This window comes from Mya arenaria, chromosome 4 (genome assembly GCF_026914265.1).
Source record: "Mya arenaria isolate MELC-2E11 chromosome 4, ASM2691426v1".
NCBI classification, from domain to species: Eukaryota; Metazoa; Mollusca; class Bivalvia; order Myida; family Myidae; genus Mya; species Mya arenaria.
The window spans coordinates 36,660,957-36,681,930 of NC_069125.1; the positions used below are offsets into that span (position 1 = coordinate 36,660,957).

A 20,974-nucleotide genomic window follows, 5' to 3' on the forward strand; every position below is an offset into this window, starting at 1 on the left:
AAATTATATATGCCGGTCAGTGCATTGTATACTTTTAATGTTGATACATTTATATGTATAAGTAACACTTAAAAACTGTAAAGGTTAAGCGTTTAAAATATATCCTATTATCTTCAAGAAATGTATTGTGTGTTTTTCCAGTGGATTTATAAACGTTCGCACCATGATAGCATAATTAAGTTAAATTAACAGAGGCGTTTATTCACAAACTAGCACAAGTGATTCAAATTGAATTGTTTTTAAATATGTTCTTTTTCAAATTCACAATTTATTTTAAAATAGGAAACACGAATAAAAGGAATTTCGAGAAAGGTTTTCTACATTTAACCCCATTTACTTAGATGCACGGCATATCTGCCGATTAATCTTCTAAATTGAAAAGCAACAAAGAAATCCCTACTCAGATGAGAACAACTTTTTCACTCTAAATGTATGTGAAATTGACCCCAAATTTATCATTCAACTTCTGTGACATTTCAAGCATCTGATAACATTTCAAACAAAACAGGTACGATTTAACACTGTTATGTATGTGCAAAGCATAACTTTTTCAATGAAATTAATGATTTTACAGATTTTACATTTTACGCAAACGTACTAATTTGCCCCAGGTAAGATTTACCTTTTGCGTTTTTTCTTTATTTACGATTGTTTGGATAAGAGTGAGGTTTGTGCACTTAAACTGGTTTAAACCCCAAGTAAATTTACATTTCACTGACCGTTCCAAGGCGGTACCTAACAATCCTTGATAAACATAGTTTTTTTATATATATAGTTTGTGTCGACTGTGCTGTTTGTGGAGTTTTGTGCTGTTCTTCCATGTTTCTTGTTTGTGATTTGTACTGAGCTTGTTTTTTTAGCTTTTCGCATACATATTGATGGAAACGATTTGGTTGTGTTAATATCAGAGCGATTTTAAAATATATTGGAGAAACAATATTGAGATGTGTTCAACGGTAGTGCAATTCACACTAGTGGCAATGACTCAAATTCTTAAGAGGGGCATGATCAAGGGGGATTAGATGCGCATACGTATTGACAAATTCATACATTATATTATTTTTCAGACACCACTAAAAAAATCCTATATATTCTATGGTAAAATTGACCAATTTGCATGTAAGATAACATTGTGTACTAAACATTTTCTCATAAGAAAGGTAAATTTGCTTGAACGTAACCATTGTGTATTTGATAAAATGACAATATCCGGTGTACGAGGACAAACAATGCGGCGAAAAAGTGTAAACTATTTAAAGTAGATCAGTAGATCAAACATGTTCAGCCTGTAATTGAAATAATAAACAATTAAGCTTCGAACCTATTCTTATGGAAGGCAGCCAATGGTCTGAGATGGTATAATCTTGCCTTTATTAACGGCCATGCGTTTATTAAAATTAATAAGGCGTGTTTGAATAAGTAGGAACGTTCAAATTGGTAGAAATGCGGAAAATACTATTCACGTCTATCTCAATCAAGTTCTCGGCCATCTCCGGAAAGTATAACCACAAAAACAATGACTTAAACATGTTGACTGGTGCCTTGCGTTTTCAACTATAAAATTCAGTGATGATTTTTTCGGCCCACATTTGTATGCCCCCGTTCCTCGTTTCCGGACTGTAACTTTCTGTTGTATGGAACAATTTGAAAAAAAACACTTGCAAAATTTGTAAACCAATACGACGTGTCGCGTGCACGACCCGTGTCTAGACCTTAAAGATACAGGTCACACTTAGTTTTTGTTATGCCCCCCTTCAAAGAAGAGGGGTATATTGCTTTGCACAGGCATTTCGGTATGTCGGTCGGTCGGTCGGTCCGTCGGTAGACCAAAACTTGTCCGAGTGATAACTCAACACTTCCTGGACGTATGGTCATTAAACTTGACATGAAGGTTGGGTCTGACCAGTAGATGACCCCTATTGATTTAAGGGCTCATCGGGTCAAAGGTCAAGGTCACAGTGACCTTTAATGGTAAAATAATTTTAAAGCTTGTCCGAGTGATAACTCAACAATACCTAAACCTATGGTCATCAAACTTGATATGAAAGTTTGGCCTAGCAAGTAGATGAAGCCTATTGTTTTTGGGGGTCATCAGGCCAAAGGTCAAGGTCAAGGTCACAGTGACATTGAATGGTAAAAGGTTGTCCGTGTGATAACTCAACAATGCCTACACCTATGGCCCTCTAATTTGACTTGGAGGTTGGGCCTGACCAGTAGATGACCCTTTTTGTTTCGGGGGTCATAGGGCCAAAGGTCAAGGTCACAGTGACCTTGAATGGTAAAAGTTTGTCCGAGTGATAACTTGACAATGCCTGCACCTATGGCCAACAAACTTAACTTGGAGATTGGGCATGACCAGTAGATGACCCCTATTGTTTTGGGGGGTCATCGGGCCAAAGGTCAAGGTCACAGTGACTTTGAACGGTAAAAGGTTGTCCGAGTAATAACTCGAAAATGCCTGCACCCATGGCCATCAAACTTGACTCGGAGGTTGGACCTGACCAGTAGATGACTCCTGTTGGTTTTGGGGGTCATCGGGCCAAAGATCAAGGTCACAGTGACTTTGAACGATAAAAGGTTGTCCGAGTGATAACTCAACAATGCCTGCACCCATGGCACTCAAACTTGACTTGGAGGTTGGGCCTGACCAGTAGATGACCCCTATTGATTTTAGGGGGAAAGGTCCCAGTGACCTTGAAAGCAAACTTGACAATTCCTTGACCTATTGTCATTAAACTTGACATGAAGGTTGGACCTGACCAGTAGATGACCCCTCTTGACTTTAGGGGTCATCGGGCCAAGGTCAATGTCACCAGTTACCTTTAACACAAAGAAACTAACAAATCTTCTCCCAGTGATATCCAAGAATGCCTGAACCTATGATTATCAAACTTGACATGGAAGTTGAGCCTGACAAGGAGATGACACTTATTGATTTTAGGAGTCATTGGGTCAAAGGTCAAGTTCACAGTGACCTTAAATGCGAAAATGTTTCAAGATAATTCGACAATGCCTGCACCCGTGGCGCTCAGGGGGGCATAATGTTTGACAAACATCTCTTGTTTACTCTGGAATGCTACATATAAGGATATAGAGTACATTGTATATCGTCGTGCCCGGGATGTAACTGTATCTTTTATGGACGGATCTTAAAATAACTCGTCACATGTATTCAACATACCAAGACTAGGTGTCCTGTGCACGGCCTTAGACCCGACCTCTAAGGTCAAGGTCACACCTAGTGTATGTTTACTATGGTTTGCTGCATATAAGGACATATAATATAGGTGGTTGAATCTTTGATGTAGCTTTCTCTTGTATGAACATAATAATGGACAAAATTAACCTTGCCTCATGTGTTTGACATATCAAGACGTCGTATAGTGTGAAAGACTCGTATCCTGCCTCTTAGGTCCGTCCGTCTGTACACATGGCTCAATTCCTTTCTTTATCCACACATATCATTGCTATTATTTGTTTCTCTTTCTTAATAATCTTTGGATCGCTTTAGAGAACCACATCAGCGGTATTCGTCACTTACAGTGACTTCATTTATCATTTATGTTCCTTTTTAAATCGTTCAACTTTATATTTAAACTTAAAGTTTATTTATTTCGTGTTTTGCTTTAAACTTCCATTACCTATTTACTAGCACAACTTGTAAATAAATTGTTTTCATAGTAAATGAATTCTTCTAACATAACGTACTCGTATGACCGGCAACCAGCTATTATGAAATCACAGTGGATAAGTTTATAGATTTCTCGTTTTAACCGCTAGGCTAATTCATATTAAATGTTGATTTGATAGATTTCATATGCTGTGTTGGGAGTTTATACACGCATCGACACGGTTTTTGGCCACAAATTTAAGTTAAGTTAAATGAGAATTGCTATTTGAATTGAGAAATTAATTGATTTATATAAATAAATTTATCCATAGACACTTCCCGATTGAAAATTGCACACTTGCATCCCCATAGCCGCGGCCTTCTGACTTCTAAACGTTCCTTGTTTGACAAGGGATAAATATTTTATGCAGTTGTTTTCGGGTTGGCATCTCAACATGTCGATTATATGTCATCCATCAACTGGAAAGATCCAACGTCTCCAAAGCTGTCAATTATTTCGGAAGGAAACTCCAAGACAAGAGAGTTTAATGAGATAAATAATATATAGTAATCATAGATTGTTGTACATTCATTTATTGTACTGCCAACCACCTTTTTGAGTACGTGTATAACTAGACAACAACGTACATTTAAACGAAATATGTGTATCCTACAGTCAGGGCAAAACTTAGATATTAAAGATCAAAACTGTAAAACTAATTAAAACTGTTTTTCATATCAAAATATTGTTCATTTTATTTATTATTTAATATTCCACATTGCACAACATTGATCACAAACATACGTTATGTATAACATATGACGTTTATTATGCAAAGCTTATTTAAGAAGTGAGAGTGGTGTCGATACAGAAAAGAATAGACATTTTTATATTGTTAAACAAACTAATAAAAAAAAAAAAAGACCAAAAAAGCAGAGATCAATTTTTAACTAGAAAAAAAAATATTAACAAGTAAATAAAGAATTTATAAACTACGAAAAAGTAGAAAGAAAAAATGACTGTACTAGAGGGTGTTGCTTAAATGTAATTTCTCTTTTAATACATGCCATTTTTGCTCGTGGACTGATAGTATGCAATTTCATGTTCGATTTTGTATTGCAAACCTATGTAGTTTTTGAATGCTGTAAAAGTTGGAGTAATACCTCTAAGCTTCATAAAGTATATAAAATATTTCAACAAAACAATCAAGAAATTAATGAGACGACTACAATTTGATTTTTAAAAAACCCCAAAACTTATGGTTTTAATACTTAGACTAATTGGGATATTTATTGACAAGAATAGGTTATAAAGATTGTTCCACAAATCTTGTACAAGTCTACATTCCCAGATGTCTCTATATATTCTGAACAGAATTGGCATAAACTGTTGTTTGTGAGCTTGCATTGATATAGGTATCTGTTTGTTGGTATAAGTTATAAATGTATTTGTACTGGAAGGTTCTTATTGTTGTATCAATGGTGCATGTTAATGGCAATGTAAATATTTTATTCCACATATCTGTCTCGAAATCTGTTCCTAGAATTTGATTCCATTTATCTTTTTTACCATGGTTTGCTTTAAGGGTTTTTATTTGTAATGTATACAGAATTTTATTCGGTTTTTGTTTAGTATTTTCAACCTTTTGAACAAGTGAGACTATGTCATAATTTACGACTGATTCTTCTTTTAATTTATGTTTTATCTTACTCGGTATACTAGCCGTAAGCTGGTAATACTTGAGGAAATCAGAATTGCCTATAAAGATGTTTTATCTCGTCAAATGTATAGAATTCCTTTGATCTGTAATCAAAGATATGTTGGACAAATTTGATAAAATATTTGACAAAATATTGTTCATAAAATACTGACACAAACGCTCCTATCGACAAACTTGTTTACAATTCATGAATTCATACAGGTAAAAGTATATGTTAGGGATTGTGAAAATAAATGTTAAATATAATTTATGGATAATTGGTCAAGGCTCATAACGGTCTTTCTTACCTTTTTATGTATTTGATTTAATAATTGTAATTACATGGTTGGTCAGAGCTTATATTTTACATGTTTATGTGTATGTTTACATCATTTTACTATCCCTACTCGATACTGTATCCACTTAGCGGCTATAGCTTTATATGTTTGCCAATCACTCACCAATCAATGTTTCCTTACTGAGGAAATAGACGGGACTTTAGACAGCGGATGATTCACGACAGGCGGGTCTTTAACAGGCACTTTGAACCCGCCGTCCTCAGAACACACAGACTGATATTTTTCTCAAAGTGATGCATTATCGATGCCTGGAACATCCTGAATCCAAAAGATTTTAACGAATTTGGCTGGAAAAACATTGATGTATCGTAGTGTAATTGAACGGATTTGCAATAATGAAACTTAAAGATAATTGAACGTTGTAAAATGCAAATTCCTATGTTTAAATTATTACTTCTTTTTGTTAAATTTGAAATGCATCTACCGAACGTCATTTTGTTCCGGGTTTGGTTTTGGTTTTGGTTTGGGTTTGCCATTCATTTTCACAATAAAGTATCGATAGCTAGACAAATATTTCTAGATCAAATAGTGGAATTCTTAACAAGACTGAAGGAGATATATCTGTCAGTCTACAGTATGAAGACATTATTTGTCAAAAAGGGCAGACCAATTTCGTCATAATCACTGCTGTCTTTAATAATAGTTTTGCAGTCAAACGTCTTTCGGTTATCTGGAAGAAATAAATTATATCTGTTTCTTATGTTTAATTAATTCCTTCCCAAGCAACTCACTAAATAATACGCTATGTAATTGTGCTTCACGTTGACGAAAAAACTATTTTATATCTCTAATTATCTATATTCATACCAACACACTAGCTGCAAGTCGCTATCAGCTTTTACGTCATCCAAACATTTTAATTATATGGTCAATGACACGGATTAATTAAATTCTTCTTTCCTAAAAAATTCATTTGCCATGTATCACAATTCAGCACTTTATAAATAGGGCGAACATAACAACTCGGATGCATTTTTCTCAGAGGCCAGCAGATTTATGCGAATCCCTTTGCCGATTTCCAAATATTTGATGTAAGAATTCAAATCAATCCATTCGCTGAACAGTTGGCAATATCCGATTAAATTAAAATCGGATACTGAATATTCGGATAATTAACTGAATAATCAGACCAGTCATATATTATTAAGTGTTCAAAGTAACATTTTGTTCAATGGTGATTTTTTTTAGAACGCCATTCACTTATTTGGTGAGTCAGCAATTAGCCGTAATGTATTGAGTTTAACTATAACTAATAACAACACGCTTATATTCTCTTATTTAACAGTTTAAATACTATATGATACATGTGTATATAAAACTTGATACTTATTATTAAGACATTGTTCATATTACTTAAAGATGTCCTGTAGATTTTCTATTCGTTTTGACAAGTACAACTGGAAGCGGATATGCTGCTTTTGATAGCGCCAATCATTGTTGCAGCAATTTAATGAAAATAATTCTGAATGCCGTAGCCTGTGATGACATTTTCATACAGAAATATGTTAATAACATAGGCTAACCATGATAAATTACATCTTTGTAATGATTGGATCTTTTCCTCCCATTGTTTTGAGAACAGTATAAATAACTTAGAAGTAAATCATTTGAAATAGAGTGTGTATCTCTTTGCTAGTTCATTCGTGCAAAAAACAATGTTTTGTGAATGGATATAACTAAAACATTGTCCTGATTGCATGACGTTGCCTACTGAAATTAATAATGTGGTATAGTGTAGTTTGACTTTATCATAGGCCGTCACTATAGAATGAATTATTGTATATCTAATATGTATCAGTTATTATCCCCATAGCCACTTGCTTAGTACTTGATAAGACTATGAGAGGACAGTCAATGTGAAGTTATGAAATTTTAACAATTCAAGATCAGTGTCTCCAGAGTTGATGTTGCGATCTGGCTCTTGATCGAAATCTGTCGATACAGTATGTCCAAAAACATTGTTTGCCAAGTTTGGTAAAGATTGAGTAAAACGTATGAGAGCGGACAGTGGAGAGTGAATTTAAGTAAAATTTTCCAACTCAAGAGCCATAATTTCTAGGTGAATATTGCGATCTGGTGTAGATTTAACATAATTATGCAAAGAGACAGTGTGGCCAAGTTTACATATGAAATAGTGGATATGAAACTTTTATTAAGTATGACACATGGACGCGGATGAAGACGAGGCCTGACAACATGATGTATGTCATGCTATGCAGACGACATACACTGTAAAGAAATATCTGCTGGATTAATCTTGAAATAATTTATTATTGCAATTTCATAAAACAACAAATACATTCAACATACTTCACAATCAATCATCAACTATACCAATACATTCAAATAGTAAAGACATATGAACAGTTATGTGTAATAGGACGGTTCTGTTTTATTCCAGACAAGTATTTACATAACGCCAACATATTCCAGCATGTGTTTTATCCAATGTTAAATAACAGTGCAAATTATGTGCATTCATTATATTTAACACGTCAATTAAAAAACACTTGTAAATTAACGAAAAAAATACATGATATCAATGATTGATTGTAGAACAGAACACAACAACATATTTATCATCCAAAAGGTCTTAGACCCATATGGCCGGGTACTGTACAATAATTTATATAATGCGGCATTTTAGGTATTTGATGGACACGTATGTGAATGCCTAATGAGTATATATTATTTTGGAATCATTCGACAGGCATATCTGAGAATAATGTTACCAAGACGTTTTTGACCAATTCATAATAACCCTTTTAAAGCTCAATTTCAGACGAAAACAACTTAATTAACTGTTTAAATGGTGTATTTTTCTTACTTTACATATTCTTATAAGCCAGCGCATTTTAAATCCTTTCAAGAATCTAGTGAATTACCATTCACCAGGAATGAAAAAAATAACAATATAGCCAATAGCCTAAAAATACGACATATGTGTACATCGAATACCTTAGAAAAATACACATTCCCAGCACAACCTTAACTATGAAGTTTAGTCATCAAAGTAACATGCACTTCTTGGCAATAGAATGATATAATTAATGACACAATTAATTATTTTAACGAATGTCAAAGGAATATGATATAGAATTAACTATTGTTAACTGCAGCCAATGTTATGATACATTGATAGGTTGTCCACAGGGTATTTTTGGTAAGTTTGCTCAGTTAAATGATTTCATTGGTTAAGATGAATCATGTGATAAAAATTGACTAATCAATACACAGTTTGGCAAAATTGACCAATCAATACACAGTTTGGCAAAATTGACCAAACAATACACAGTTTGGCAAAATTGACCAATCAATACACAGTTTGGCAAAATTGACCAATCAATACACAGTTTGGCAAAATTAACCAAAGAAATAACCAGTCGTTTACAATTGGCTGCAGATCTTGAGGTACCTAAATACCTGAAAACATTTGTCTCAAACAACTGACTAACGACAATATGCGTTATCTTAATACATTTTTTACATTTTACATAACTGCCTGTACATATCTTTATATTAAATATAAATTTACAATTATATTTTTGATATGTTTGAGCATGATACAAATAATGAGCTACACCCATAAAATCGCTCAGAAATATTAATGTCGTTTTCATGGTAACTTTTCAACTGAACCTAATGCTTAGGGAAGGATTGGGAAACACAGGCACAATTCTATTCACAGTCCAGTGTGATCAAATCTAATGAAGCAGTATTTAATTCGACTAATAATAAACGTTATACAAGAGCTATGTCAGAAAAAATGTGGATGAAATACGTAATTTAATTACCCAATAAAACCATTAAACATTTACATTATATTGTTAAAAACATACTATTTATTTAGTTCTATTTTCTGAGTAGCTTTTCAGATAGAAATAACAATTGTTTTTATCAAAGTTTTCAATGAGAGAAATATGCCAAATCTATGTATACACCAACTGATCAAATTTAAAATGAATTTCCAAAACGATTTCTATAATGACTGATTAAACAAACTTATTTTCCTTCCCAAAGCTGCTGTTTGATGTTTTTTTACAATAGTGAATGTTGTAGGCAAACCATCATAATTAGTCTCGTTATTTGGAGACCCACAAATGTTATTTACAAAGCAGAACATTATATCAACCAATAACTTTACGCAAACGACCAACAAATTAGTGAGTTCTCTGAGAACCAAAATGTTAGTTACCGTGTTTAATTATGGGATCATTTGAAAGTGTTGCTTGCTGAATAATTTATACGTAAAGTTATTAAAGTTTGTATTTTTGCTCCAACTTAAATCGGACTTCAAATGACCTTTTCACGATTTGTTCAAGGCCAAAAAAGGCTTCTTTCTTTAATTGTTTTCCTCTGTTTTTAAATCTTTCTTTTTCTTCACATTAAACGCTTTCAAATGATTCAAAAACTATATCTATCCGCCAAGCATCTATGATTTACGTGCTTGTTTATCGAATACCTTAAGTAAACAAAATCAAATAGTTTATGATATAACGGTTTCGTTTTCCCCTATATCGAATGCCAATGCTTTTGGGCACGAGGCTTCTGCTGCAGAATCACCATCGGCTGCCGCAGCTCTGTTTTCAAGGGCGGCACTATAAAAAGAAAATTTACAATTTTATATCTTATTGCAATAAAATAGTGGGCCTGTTATTATATAAATCTCTAAATTCTATAAGTTGTTTTAACAGTACCGTGACCTTTTGGTGAAGTTCTACTACGGTATACTAGCAAGATAAAAACAAGTTAATACGAAAATAGTTGGCAAGCTTTCGTTGTTTATTGACGTAAAACACTATAATATAATATATTATATTATGCTTTTATTTCCAGGTCACAAGCTCATTGTTATGTTTCGATTTGTTATGTATGTTTGTTATTTATGCCGGAAAATAGCATTGAGCTAGTGATTTGTTATCATATACCTGACTTCAAATAAAGATTCTTGCATCATGTAAACAATGTAAATGCTAATGTAAAACTGTCAACTCCTTAAGGGATGAATACTTACTCAAGATCTGATTGCATGTGCTTGAGCTTGAGCAGAGCCATGTCCAGAGAGTGGCGAGCCTGCCACACATTCATCTCACATATAGGATCCTTGCACTTGTGCTTCCTCTGGATATCTATTGCCTCCATCACAGACTGCTCGAATGTCAGCGATTTACCCATACTCTTTAATGGAATTAGATTTTAATTTAACATTTGATGAAAACAATTATATCATATGATGTATATTTAATTAATTTATGCATACAAATATTCATTGTTGAACATAACGAAGGACATAATTTAAAATATGCTTTCCGGTGTTTCATAGAGATTAATCGGTGAAATGAAATTGATATTTCACTGTTTCAAACATTGAAATAACAATTCGATAGTTTTTATTGTTTAACACTTTTATCCCGCGCTTACTTCAAAAACAAAAATGAGCGCGAACATGGCTGTGAAAATATTTCCGAAAATGGCGTTACGTTTGCACACAATTTGGCGGTTTTTTTCTGATAAACAACAATAATCTGTTAGGTTATATCTTTCAAAGGCTTATATTAAACCGAAATTATTTTGTTGTATTTTGTTTTTGTGTACGATTGCAATGTATTTCACTTCGTGAATACCAAGAGTAGATATGTAACGCGATTTATGAAATATAGCTTTTGGTGGTCACGCAGTGAAACACATTGCGATCTTACACTGAAACAGAAAATCATCTACGTACTGAAAGTAATGAATCTGAGCGATGTCATACAGTTAGCAACCATGTAACCGCATTGACGTTAAGTTCTGGTCTAGTGGCTACCGATGATGTATTGCATATTATGTTGCTTATATTGCTTATTCTTAATACTGCATGATATAAGTTTGATACCTCACGGTTAATATTGTTTATAATATTAAAGTATTTCGGACCAATTTCTCGAAAAATCTTAAGGTCTTATTTTATATAGAAAAATATTCGATTTTGAATGATAAAAAACTAGTTAACCGTGATAACTATTTCAATACAAAAACATTGTGCTGAACTCGATCATGTCAAAAGTGCCTGAAATTTTTTTGTGAAATTTGGGCAAATTAAATTAATAAAAAAAATATATAAGTATACTTACTAAACTAACTAACGCACAGCATCCGCATTTATCATATTTCTTTAAACACTTTCGTCCGGATTTGAAATATAAATGTTCTAATATCAATAGAATCACTCCAAGCAAAACACCAGCAGCTAATAGAATAAATGCACTTATAAAGTTTAAAATCCCAATCTTGTTGCTCTTCTTATTTTTCTTGTCCTTTTTAGCATGGCATGCTCCGGACAACCAAAATGCCTGCATCCTCTCAATTTCACCTGAAATATATACATTCTGTTTTCAATGTCTTCATTGTCAAAATTGATACATGTCGTAAATGTCTGTTTTCTGATAAAAAGACGTGATTAGGTTTGTGAAATTTGTCAGAGTGTAAATATGTAAATATGACCGAACGGTTCCAATCTCGAGGGTGAAACTATTCGGTTAGAGATAACAATTGTTTAAATGTATTGAAAATTCACTCTTACTCTAAAAATAGCAGTTCCACAATTTATACATTTGTTCTTACGAAGGATACTATATTTAATTTAAAAGAAATGTGCAGAAAACAGTTTATCACTGTAAATCTTTTAGGACCCACCATTCGTTTAATTTGTGTTGTTATTCAGATATTAAATACACGGTTACAATCTCGTTATTAATATTATTTTTTCCATAAATGCATTATTTAGTAAGTAGTTAAAGGTTTATCACTCAAAATGTGTGTTTGCTATACGTGTGAATGTATATATTTTGAATAAGAGAGTCACTTTAATGTATTAAGTGTATAAGCGAAACATCAAGAGTTATCGATGCACATATTGGGTCTATTGTTCAGAATGTTATTTACGTTAACCACGTAGTTAACGTCACCGTTGTATACCTTACAAATCTGTAATGCTCTAACGCTTATGATCCGCAGCATTTTTAACACGATTGAGACATAGGTTTTCGCTGTATTTGTTTCATTAAAGCATGCAAGCACATCATAATATAATAATCACACTGTTAACTTTAAAAAGGTTATGAAAACTCAGACCATTTTGTGTGAAAAAAGTACTTTCGCTGATTAGCTGATGGCCTTAACACGCAGACTTGGTGGCAAAAGATTACCAAAACAGATCCAGACTATAATCACAATATATAATTGCTGAATTCTGTAGTTGCATTAAGCATAAAGTAACAATTTCGTTTGAATGCAATAAATCGGAGATAATATTACATATTTTATATTACCGAAACACGACGCTTTGCCAAGAATTAGCTATAAACGGAAGCATCTATAAACGGTATCAAATGTCTGGGAATTAATATGGATTCATCACGTAACCAGCCCACATAACACTTAAATTTTAAACACAATCATTTCCTTACCAGCATGTTGCATATTGAGAATGATTTCATTGACTTCCTCTCTGAGAGGAGAGCCTCTCTTCACGCCCACCCCGTAGCCGGACATTGCGTACCACCGTCCCACCGTGAGCAAAGCGCAGTCTTCGTCCCTACCAGCCACGAACTCCAGCACGTTAGCGTCGTATATAAACGCATGAATAGAACTGTAAAATAGGTGTATTATTTTTTACAACAGTTATAAGTTTTTAACAATATATTTTTAAGTTTCATTTAAGCATACAAAGAAATGTTTCACGTTCGTGTGAACTGTGTATTAACAAATACTGCTTAGATTATTGAACCGTTATAGAATCAAGCTCATTTCTGAAGCGTAACTAGCTAAATTAAGTAGCTTATTTCATCAAGCCAAATTTCTTACTTGATCTTGATCTTACTGAATAAAAAAAATGTAAATCGTTGAAATAAAATACAATGTCCAGAATATCTTAAGAATATAAATATTCCACAATACCAAAACAAAAATTATCAGCTAAGCTTGATCTTGTTATATAGCAAGAGGGATATTTCGAGCTATTGGGTCCTGACATAGACAATGGCTTTGTAACGTGTTCTCATTATACCAGATATTGACATTGACAAAGGCTTTGTAACGTGTTCTCATTATACCAGATATTGACATGGACAATGGCTTTGTAACGTGTTCTCATTATACCAGATATTGACATGGACAATGGCTTTGTAACGTGTTCTCATTATACCAGATATTGACATGGACAATGGCTTTGTAACGTGTTCTCATTATACCAGATATTGACATGGACAATGGCTTTGTAACGTGTTCCCATACTACCAGATATTGACATGGACAATGGCTTTGTAACGTGTTCTCATACTACCAGATATTGACATGGACAATGGCTTTGTAACGTGTTCTCATACTACCAGATATTGACATGGACAATGGCTTTGTAACGTGTCCTCATTATACCAGATATTGACATGGACAATGGCTTTGTAACGTGTTCTCATTATACCCGATATTGACATGGACAATGGCTTTGTAACGTGTTCTCATTATACCAGATATTGACATGGACAATGGCTTTGTAACGTGTTCTCATACTACCAGATATTGACATGGACAATGGCTTTGTAACGTGTCCTCATTATACCAGATATTGACATGGACAATGACTTTGTTCTCATTATACCAGATATAGACATGGACAATGGCTTTGTAACGTGTTCTCATTATACCAGATATTGACATGGACAATGGCTTTGTAACGTGTTCTCATTATACCCGATATTGACATGGACAATGGCTTTGTAACGTGTTCTCATACTACCAGATATTGACATGGACAATGGCTTTGTAACGTGTTCTCATACTACCAGATATTGACATGGACAATGGCTTTGTAACGTGTCCTCATTATACCAGATATTGACATGGACAATGACTTTGTTCTCATTATACCAGATATAGACATGGACAATGGCTTTGTAACGTGTTCTCATTATACCAGATATTGACATGGACAATGGCTTTGTAACGTGTTCTCATTATACCAGATATTGACATGGACAATGACTTTGTAACGTGTTATCAATATTATCATTATACCAGATATTGACATGGACAATGACTTTGTAACGTGTTCTCATTATACCAGATATTGACAAGGACAATGGCTTTGTAACGTGTTCTCATTATACCAGATATTGACATGGACAATGGCTTTGTAACGTGTTCCCATTATACCAGATATTGACATGGACAATGGCTTTGTAACGTGTTCTCATTATACCAGATATTGACATGGACAATGGCTTTGTAACGTGTTCTCATTATACCAGATATTGACATGGACAATGGCTTTGTAACGTGTCCTCATTATACCCGATATTGACATGGACAATGGCTTTGTAACGTGTCCTCATTATACCAGATATTGACATGGACAATGGCTTTGTAACGTGTTCTCATTATACCAGATATTGACATGGACAATGGCTTTGTAACGTGTTCTCATTATACCAGATATTGACATGGACAATGGCTTTGTAACGTGTTCTCATTATACCAGATATTGACATGGACAATGGCTTTGTAACGTGTTCTCATTATACCAGATATTGACATGGACAATGGCTTTGTAACGTGTTCTCATTATACCAGATATTGACATGGACAATGGCTTTGTAACGTGCTCCCATACTACCAGATATTGACATGGACAATGGCTTTGTAACGTGCTCTCATACTACCAGATATTGACATGGACAATGGCTTTGTAACGTGTTCTCATTATACCAGATATTGACATGGACAATGGCTTTGTAACGTGTTCTCATTATACCAGATATTGACATGGACAATGGCTTTGTAACGTGTCCTCATTATACCAGATATTGACATGGACAATGGCTTTGTAACGTGTTCTCATTATACCAGATATTGACATGGACAATGGCTTTGTAACGTGTTCTCATTATACCAGATACTGACATGGACAATGGCTTTGTAACGTGTTCTCATTATACCAGATATTGACATGGACAATGGCTTTGTAACGTGTTCTCATTATACCAGATATTGACATGGACAATGGCTTTGTAACGTGTTCTCATTATACCAGATATTGACATGGACAATGGCTTTGTAACGTGTTCTCATTATACCAGATATTGACATGGACAATGGCTTTGTAACGTGTTCTCATTATACCAGATATTGACATGGACAATGGCTTTGTAACGTGTTCTCATACTACCAGATATTGACATGGACAATGGCTTTGTAACGTGTTCTCATTATACCAGATATTGACATGGACAATGGCTTTGTAACGTGTTCTCATACTACCAGATATTGACATGGACAATGGCTTTGTAACGTGTTCTCATACTACCAGATATTGACATGTACAATGGCTTTGTAACGTGTTCTCATACTACCAGATATTGACATGGACAATGGCTTTGTCAACTACTGCTTCGACTATGACTTCGACTACTTCTACTACGACTACGACGTTTTTGTAGATAGTATTAAATGAAACGGCGAAAACACAATGAATAAAATAATAATAATAATAATAATAATAATAATAATAATAATAATAATAATAATAGCACCATCATACTACAACAACTACTACTTCTGCTACTTTTCCTACTTTTACTACTTATTATACCCTTATACTGATTTATTTTCTAGTGTCCAGTCTATGAAACACTTACTGATTCTTAAGATTCTGTTTCGCTGTTGAAACATCTGGCTGACTATATTTGGTCATGTATTTATGCATTCTTGGATATGTTATTTGTAAGTTCACATCTGTACTGCTATTTCTTATAGTAGAAAATTTGAAATGCGGTGTCAATTTTGTTGGGTGCAGAAGCTGAAAAAAAGGAAAACACCATGACTTTAAACAATTATTTAAAAAACTTAAGTTATAATTAATTATGAGGTCATGTATCTTTGGGTACGTTTCGAAGGTCGAATCTACAGAACAGAAAAAACTTAATGATTAAAAATGATGGAATTAGATCATCACGGGTTTTTAGCAGGCCAGAAACCAACTTATGATGTCATGTTGGTCAAGTTGTCAAATTGCAAATCTTAGCGAATGTGTTGTACTTAAATTCACATGCTCTTTGTATGTAAAATCAGACAGCTAAGTTGCATAACTGATAATTTCAGACTGATAACTATTACTTATAACTTAAAGGATTCATATTTTTAGTGTCTTAAAATGGCATTTTAGCCGCCGACGACTGTATAAGACATGCAAAAGTTGTCCACATGTTATCATAGGCTAGTTTGTACATTAAAATGATATGATTGGTATGATATGATTGGTTAGTAATATGATTTAAATAAATATTGACCAATCCATAATTGTATGGCTAAATTAAACCAAACCAAATAATTGACCAATTGAATACAATTAACTGCCGATCATTCTGGGACTCACCCGCCAGTCTTCGATGCCAGACAAATTGTAGTACTCATCAATGGTAATCATGAACGCAGCAAGATTGGCAGTGTAGCTAGCCAGGAAAACAAGGGCAAATAAAGCCCACACATTGGCAAGGAAACGACTAGAACCTCCCCTGGGGACATCGATGGAGACTGCCGCTCCAAATAACATTGCCCAGATAAGCCAAAATGATCGGAATAGGGAGAATTTATGCTCTGTAAATAGAGAGATAAAAATAAGAGGATCAGATTTAGCATTCAATAAATGGCATGTACTTTGCTACATTTGAGTTCAGTATCATCGACAGGAGAAAGTCTTGAAATGTACTTCAGTGCTGTAACCTTAAAATGTACGTCTGTGTCATCTGTGTAAGAAAGGTATAACCTTAACATGTACGTATCATCAATATGAGAAATGTATAACCTTGAAAAATACGTCAGTATCATCGACATGAGAAATGTATAACCTTGAAATATACGTCAGTATCATCGATATGAGAAATGTATAACCTTGAAATATACGTCAGTATCATCGATATGAGAAATGTATAACCTTGAAATATACGTCAGTATCATCGATATGAGAAATGTATAACCTTGAAATATACGTCAGTATCATCGATATGAGAAATGTATAACCTTGAAATATACATCGGTATTAACGATTTCAGAAATGTATAACCTTGAAATATACGTCAGTATCAACGATATGAGAAAGGTACAATCTTAAAATGTACGTCAGTATAATCGATTTGGAAATGGTACAATCATAAGATGTACGTCAGTATCATCGATTTGGGAAACATACAATCTTTAAATATACTTCAGTATCATTGATATGCGAAACGTACAATCTCAAAATGTTCGTCAGTATCATCGATGAGAGAATATAGTTATGTTAAACAATAGATACAACCAATATCAGTGTACAAGAGATAAAAAAAATATTCTTTTAACAAGATCTTCGTTAAACGTACTGGACTTGTTTCTATGTTTGTATTTAAGCAAACTTAAAGCTAAAATCCCAGTAGAAAAACATCATCAAGTTATGCACTTAACGATAAATAGTAATAATTTCAATATTGAATTACCTACTGTTGATGTCTTTCCCTGGTCGAGCCCAGAAGGACTTAGCCATTCAAATATGAATATGGAGGCCCCTGTGGCGTGTACACTAAAAATAAGGATCAGAATCCAAGAGTAGAAATCGTATGGCTCTGAAATTTGAAAGAGGAATTTACAAACTTCGAAACATGCAAATCCTGCCATAAAGCATCAACTACATTTTTAACTATCACTTATGCGGTATTTATGAGCTTAGTGTTTTTATTAATTTTATTTTCATTTTTATAAATCATGCTTGCCTCTAATAAACAATGATCTATTCGGTTTAATAAGTCTCAAAGGTTGATAATATGAGGAAAATTAGGTTAAATATGTCTCGTAAAATAGGAATCGAAAATATAAAATATTAATTCTTAATTCCTTTCATCTTGTTTTGGGCTTTTTACTACATTATTTTTTATTATCAAATTATCTGAACACTTAAAAAAAATTAGACCCCTCATAACGTATTATTAGACCAAAACTAATTTGACTAAATTAAGGAAAAAATATATAATTTGTTCAAAAAGACTCTAATTATTCATGTCTTAAATTAAACAAAAAACACCCATATTATCAGAGTTCTTTATTTTTGTGCAAATATAACAAGAATTGTGTAAAAAAAAATGGGAAAAGCATGAAACATGACAGCGATGATCTATATACTATAAGGTATTTGAAAAGTATCAAATATCTGTTCAGATAAAGACTTTATTGTAAAAATATCGACAAACTTAGTTGAATGCAACCATTCATGAGTTCCCGTAATGTTCATATACAGTACAGCGGTAACATTTTGTACGTACCAAGAAACGCATATGGAGATATGGCGCCTTTCCTAATGGACACCATAATCGTAATGCCTGATTCTAGAAACGGAGAACTGAGGTCAATCGCGGTGTTACGGACCTTATTTATGACAAACGCCGTTAATATCATGTCAGCCTTGTCATCTAAGATCTCCTTCACTAAGCCGTTCCAAGTGCCGTTTTCCTGAAATATAGAAGAATTAACATGTTATTATGACACGTTAATGGATATATCTGATAAAATATGCGTTACATTAATACCACTCTTCCTATCAGCCTGAGTTATTACATGATTAAGAAAGTAATCTGGGTTCCGTTATGTGTTGTTGTTGTTTTTTTCAGTCATAACGTCAATCATAGGACGAGGAAATAAAAGTTAGAATTATTTCAAATGTATGTTCAATAACGCCAACTTTAAAGTGACACTCTTATCCAAAATCAATACATACACATGTATAACAAATATTAATTTTGACTGATATACCTTAACTACTTAATATTAATTACTGATAACAAGATTGAAGCCGTGTATGTAATAGCTGAAAACGCAAAATATTAAATGATTGGTGAATGCTAAAAGATTTACTGTGCTGTACTATAGTCTCATAAGGTAGAAATACCATGTTTTATGCACATTTCTTGCAAATTAAACTCGGTATCCTTCATAAGAACCATTGTTTTCGATATTCACTCATCCTTTTTGGAAAATTTAAACAATATGTTTAATTGTGGTAAATCTTGTTTGGGAGTAAGAGTGCATCTTTAAATAAAGTGTTATCAAATTTGCATTTTGTACGAACATTCTTTTAATAAACAATGATATTTTCAAAATGTTCAACTCGTTCACCTAAATGAGTAAAAAACTTGTCATTAAAGTAGGCTGGATATTACTTCAATTTTAATTTCAGAACAATAGAGATGTAAACCAATTATTTACAAAGATGAAATATTATGTACATTACCATTGCGCTCCCTTAGATGAACGTATATTCGTTCCATATCATTACGTTTATATTCCGACTAATGCAATATCTATAGAATGCTTTTAATACTACACAACTTGCCCATGTCTGTTTCTAATATGGCATTTTGTTGCGGTAAATGTATGTGACGTCGATCAAACAAATGACGTCATTGACGCCGACGCTGTTCAAACAGCGGAGCCTATAACGAAGAGCCGAACTTATAACGTGCAAGTATCTTATTGGCGTTATTAATAGCAAAGTTAAAGGACAATCGAAGAGAAAGTGTTCGTGGTTGTAAAGCGTACAATTGAGAACATACGCAAAATGAATTAATATAAAAATTACAATATTCACAAATACACGTTTTAGCTTCCGCCTTTGGACAGGAAGTGTAAAACAAAACCAATTTCAGAACGTCATTTTGAATTTATTTTATTAATAGGTTTAAGATGTGTAAGACGTGGAGCTCATTTAATCCCTTGCTGTTTTGCCATTTCACTCGACAGTTTGTCATAAACATAAAACACATGACTGTTTATGATATGTTTTGTACACTTTTGTTGAGTTGCCGGTTTCGATTTCAATTTTGACATATTCTTTTGCGAAGTTATTTTCGACTTAGCACTTTTCAGCACTGGGCTGGTATTCAATATTGGTCTTTACTGGATCTAATAACGATATAGCTAATCGGATTACTTGTTTTTAATAACTGACCAATAGAGTGAATGACGTCAATGATGTATGATCAGAAGATTAACTTAAATTGTATATCTAAAACCACCCCTGAGCTATCCTTTGACATGTTTTGCTTCTACTCGAGGGGTGAATGCGAATAGATTCTAAGTGACATTAAATAAAGAAGAAGAAAGAACCTTTTCGCTCTCATCCATCGATTTGCAAAATATATTAATCAAATACACGTTGGAGCTACAGGGACAAGCTCAACTGTATCTTTATCCATTGGCACGAGCTTTCCATGAAGTCCATTTTGGCTGTATGCATCATGCACAAA

General features: G+C 33.6%; 1 protein-coding gene across 2 annotated transcripts in view; it reads right to left on the reverse strand.

The window, feature by feature from the left end:
- Nucleotides 1–7,920: 7,920 nt before the first annotated feature.
- LOC128231757 (glutamate receptor ionotropic, NMDA 2B-like) overlaps nt 7,921–20,974 on the reverse strand; it is a 220,720-nt gene continuing 207,666 nt past the window's right edge. For both annotated transcript variants that reach the window (XM_052944937.1, XM_052944936.1), the window contains 8 exons: nt 18,995–19,181; nt 18,176–18,301; nt 17,080–17,300; nt 16,343–16,503; nt 13,118–13,299; nt 11,783–12,021; nt 10,684–10,847; nt 7,921–10,267 (listed from right to left, as the gene is read on the reverse strand). In XM_052944937.1, the coding sequence (XP_052800897.1) occupies nt 10,156–10,267; nt 10,684–10,847; nt 11,783–12,021; nt 13,118–13,299; nt 16,343–16,503; nt 17,080–17,300; nt 18,176–18,301; nt 18,995–19,181 (1,392 nt within the window). In that variant the 3' untranslated portion in view covers nt 7,921–10,155. The remainder of the gene's footprint in view (nt 10,268–10,683; nt 10,848–11,782; nt 12,022–13,117; nt 13,300–16,342; nt 16,504–17,079; nt 17,301–18,175; nt 18,302–18,994; nt 19,182–20,974) is intronic.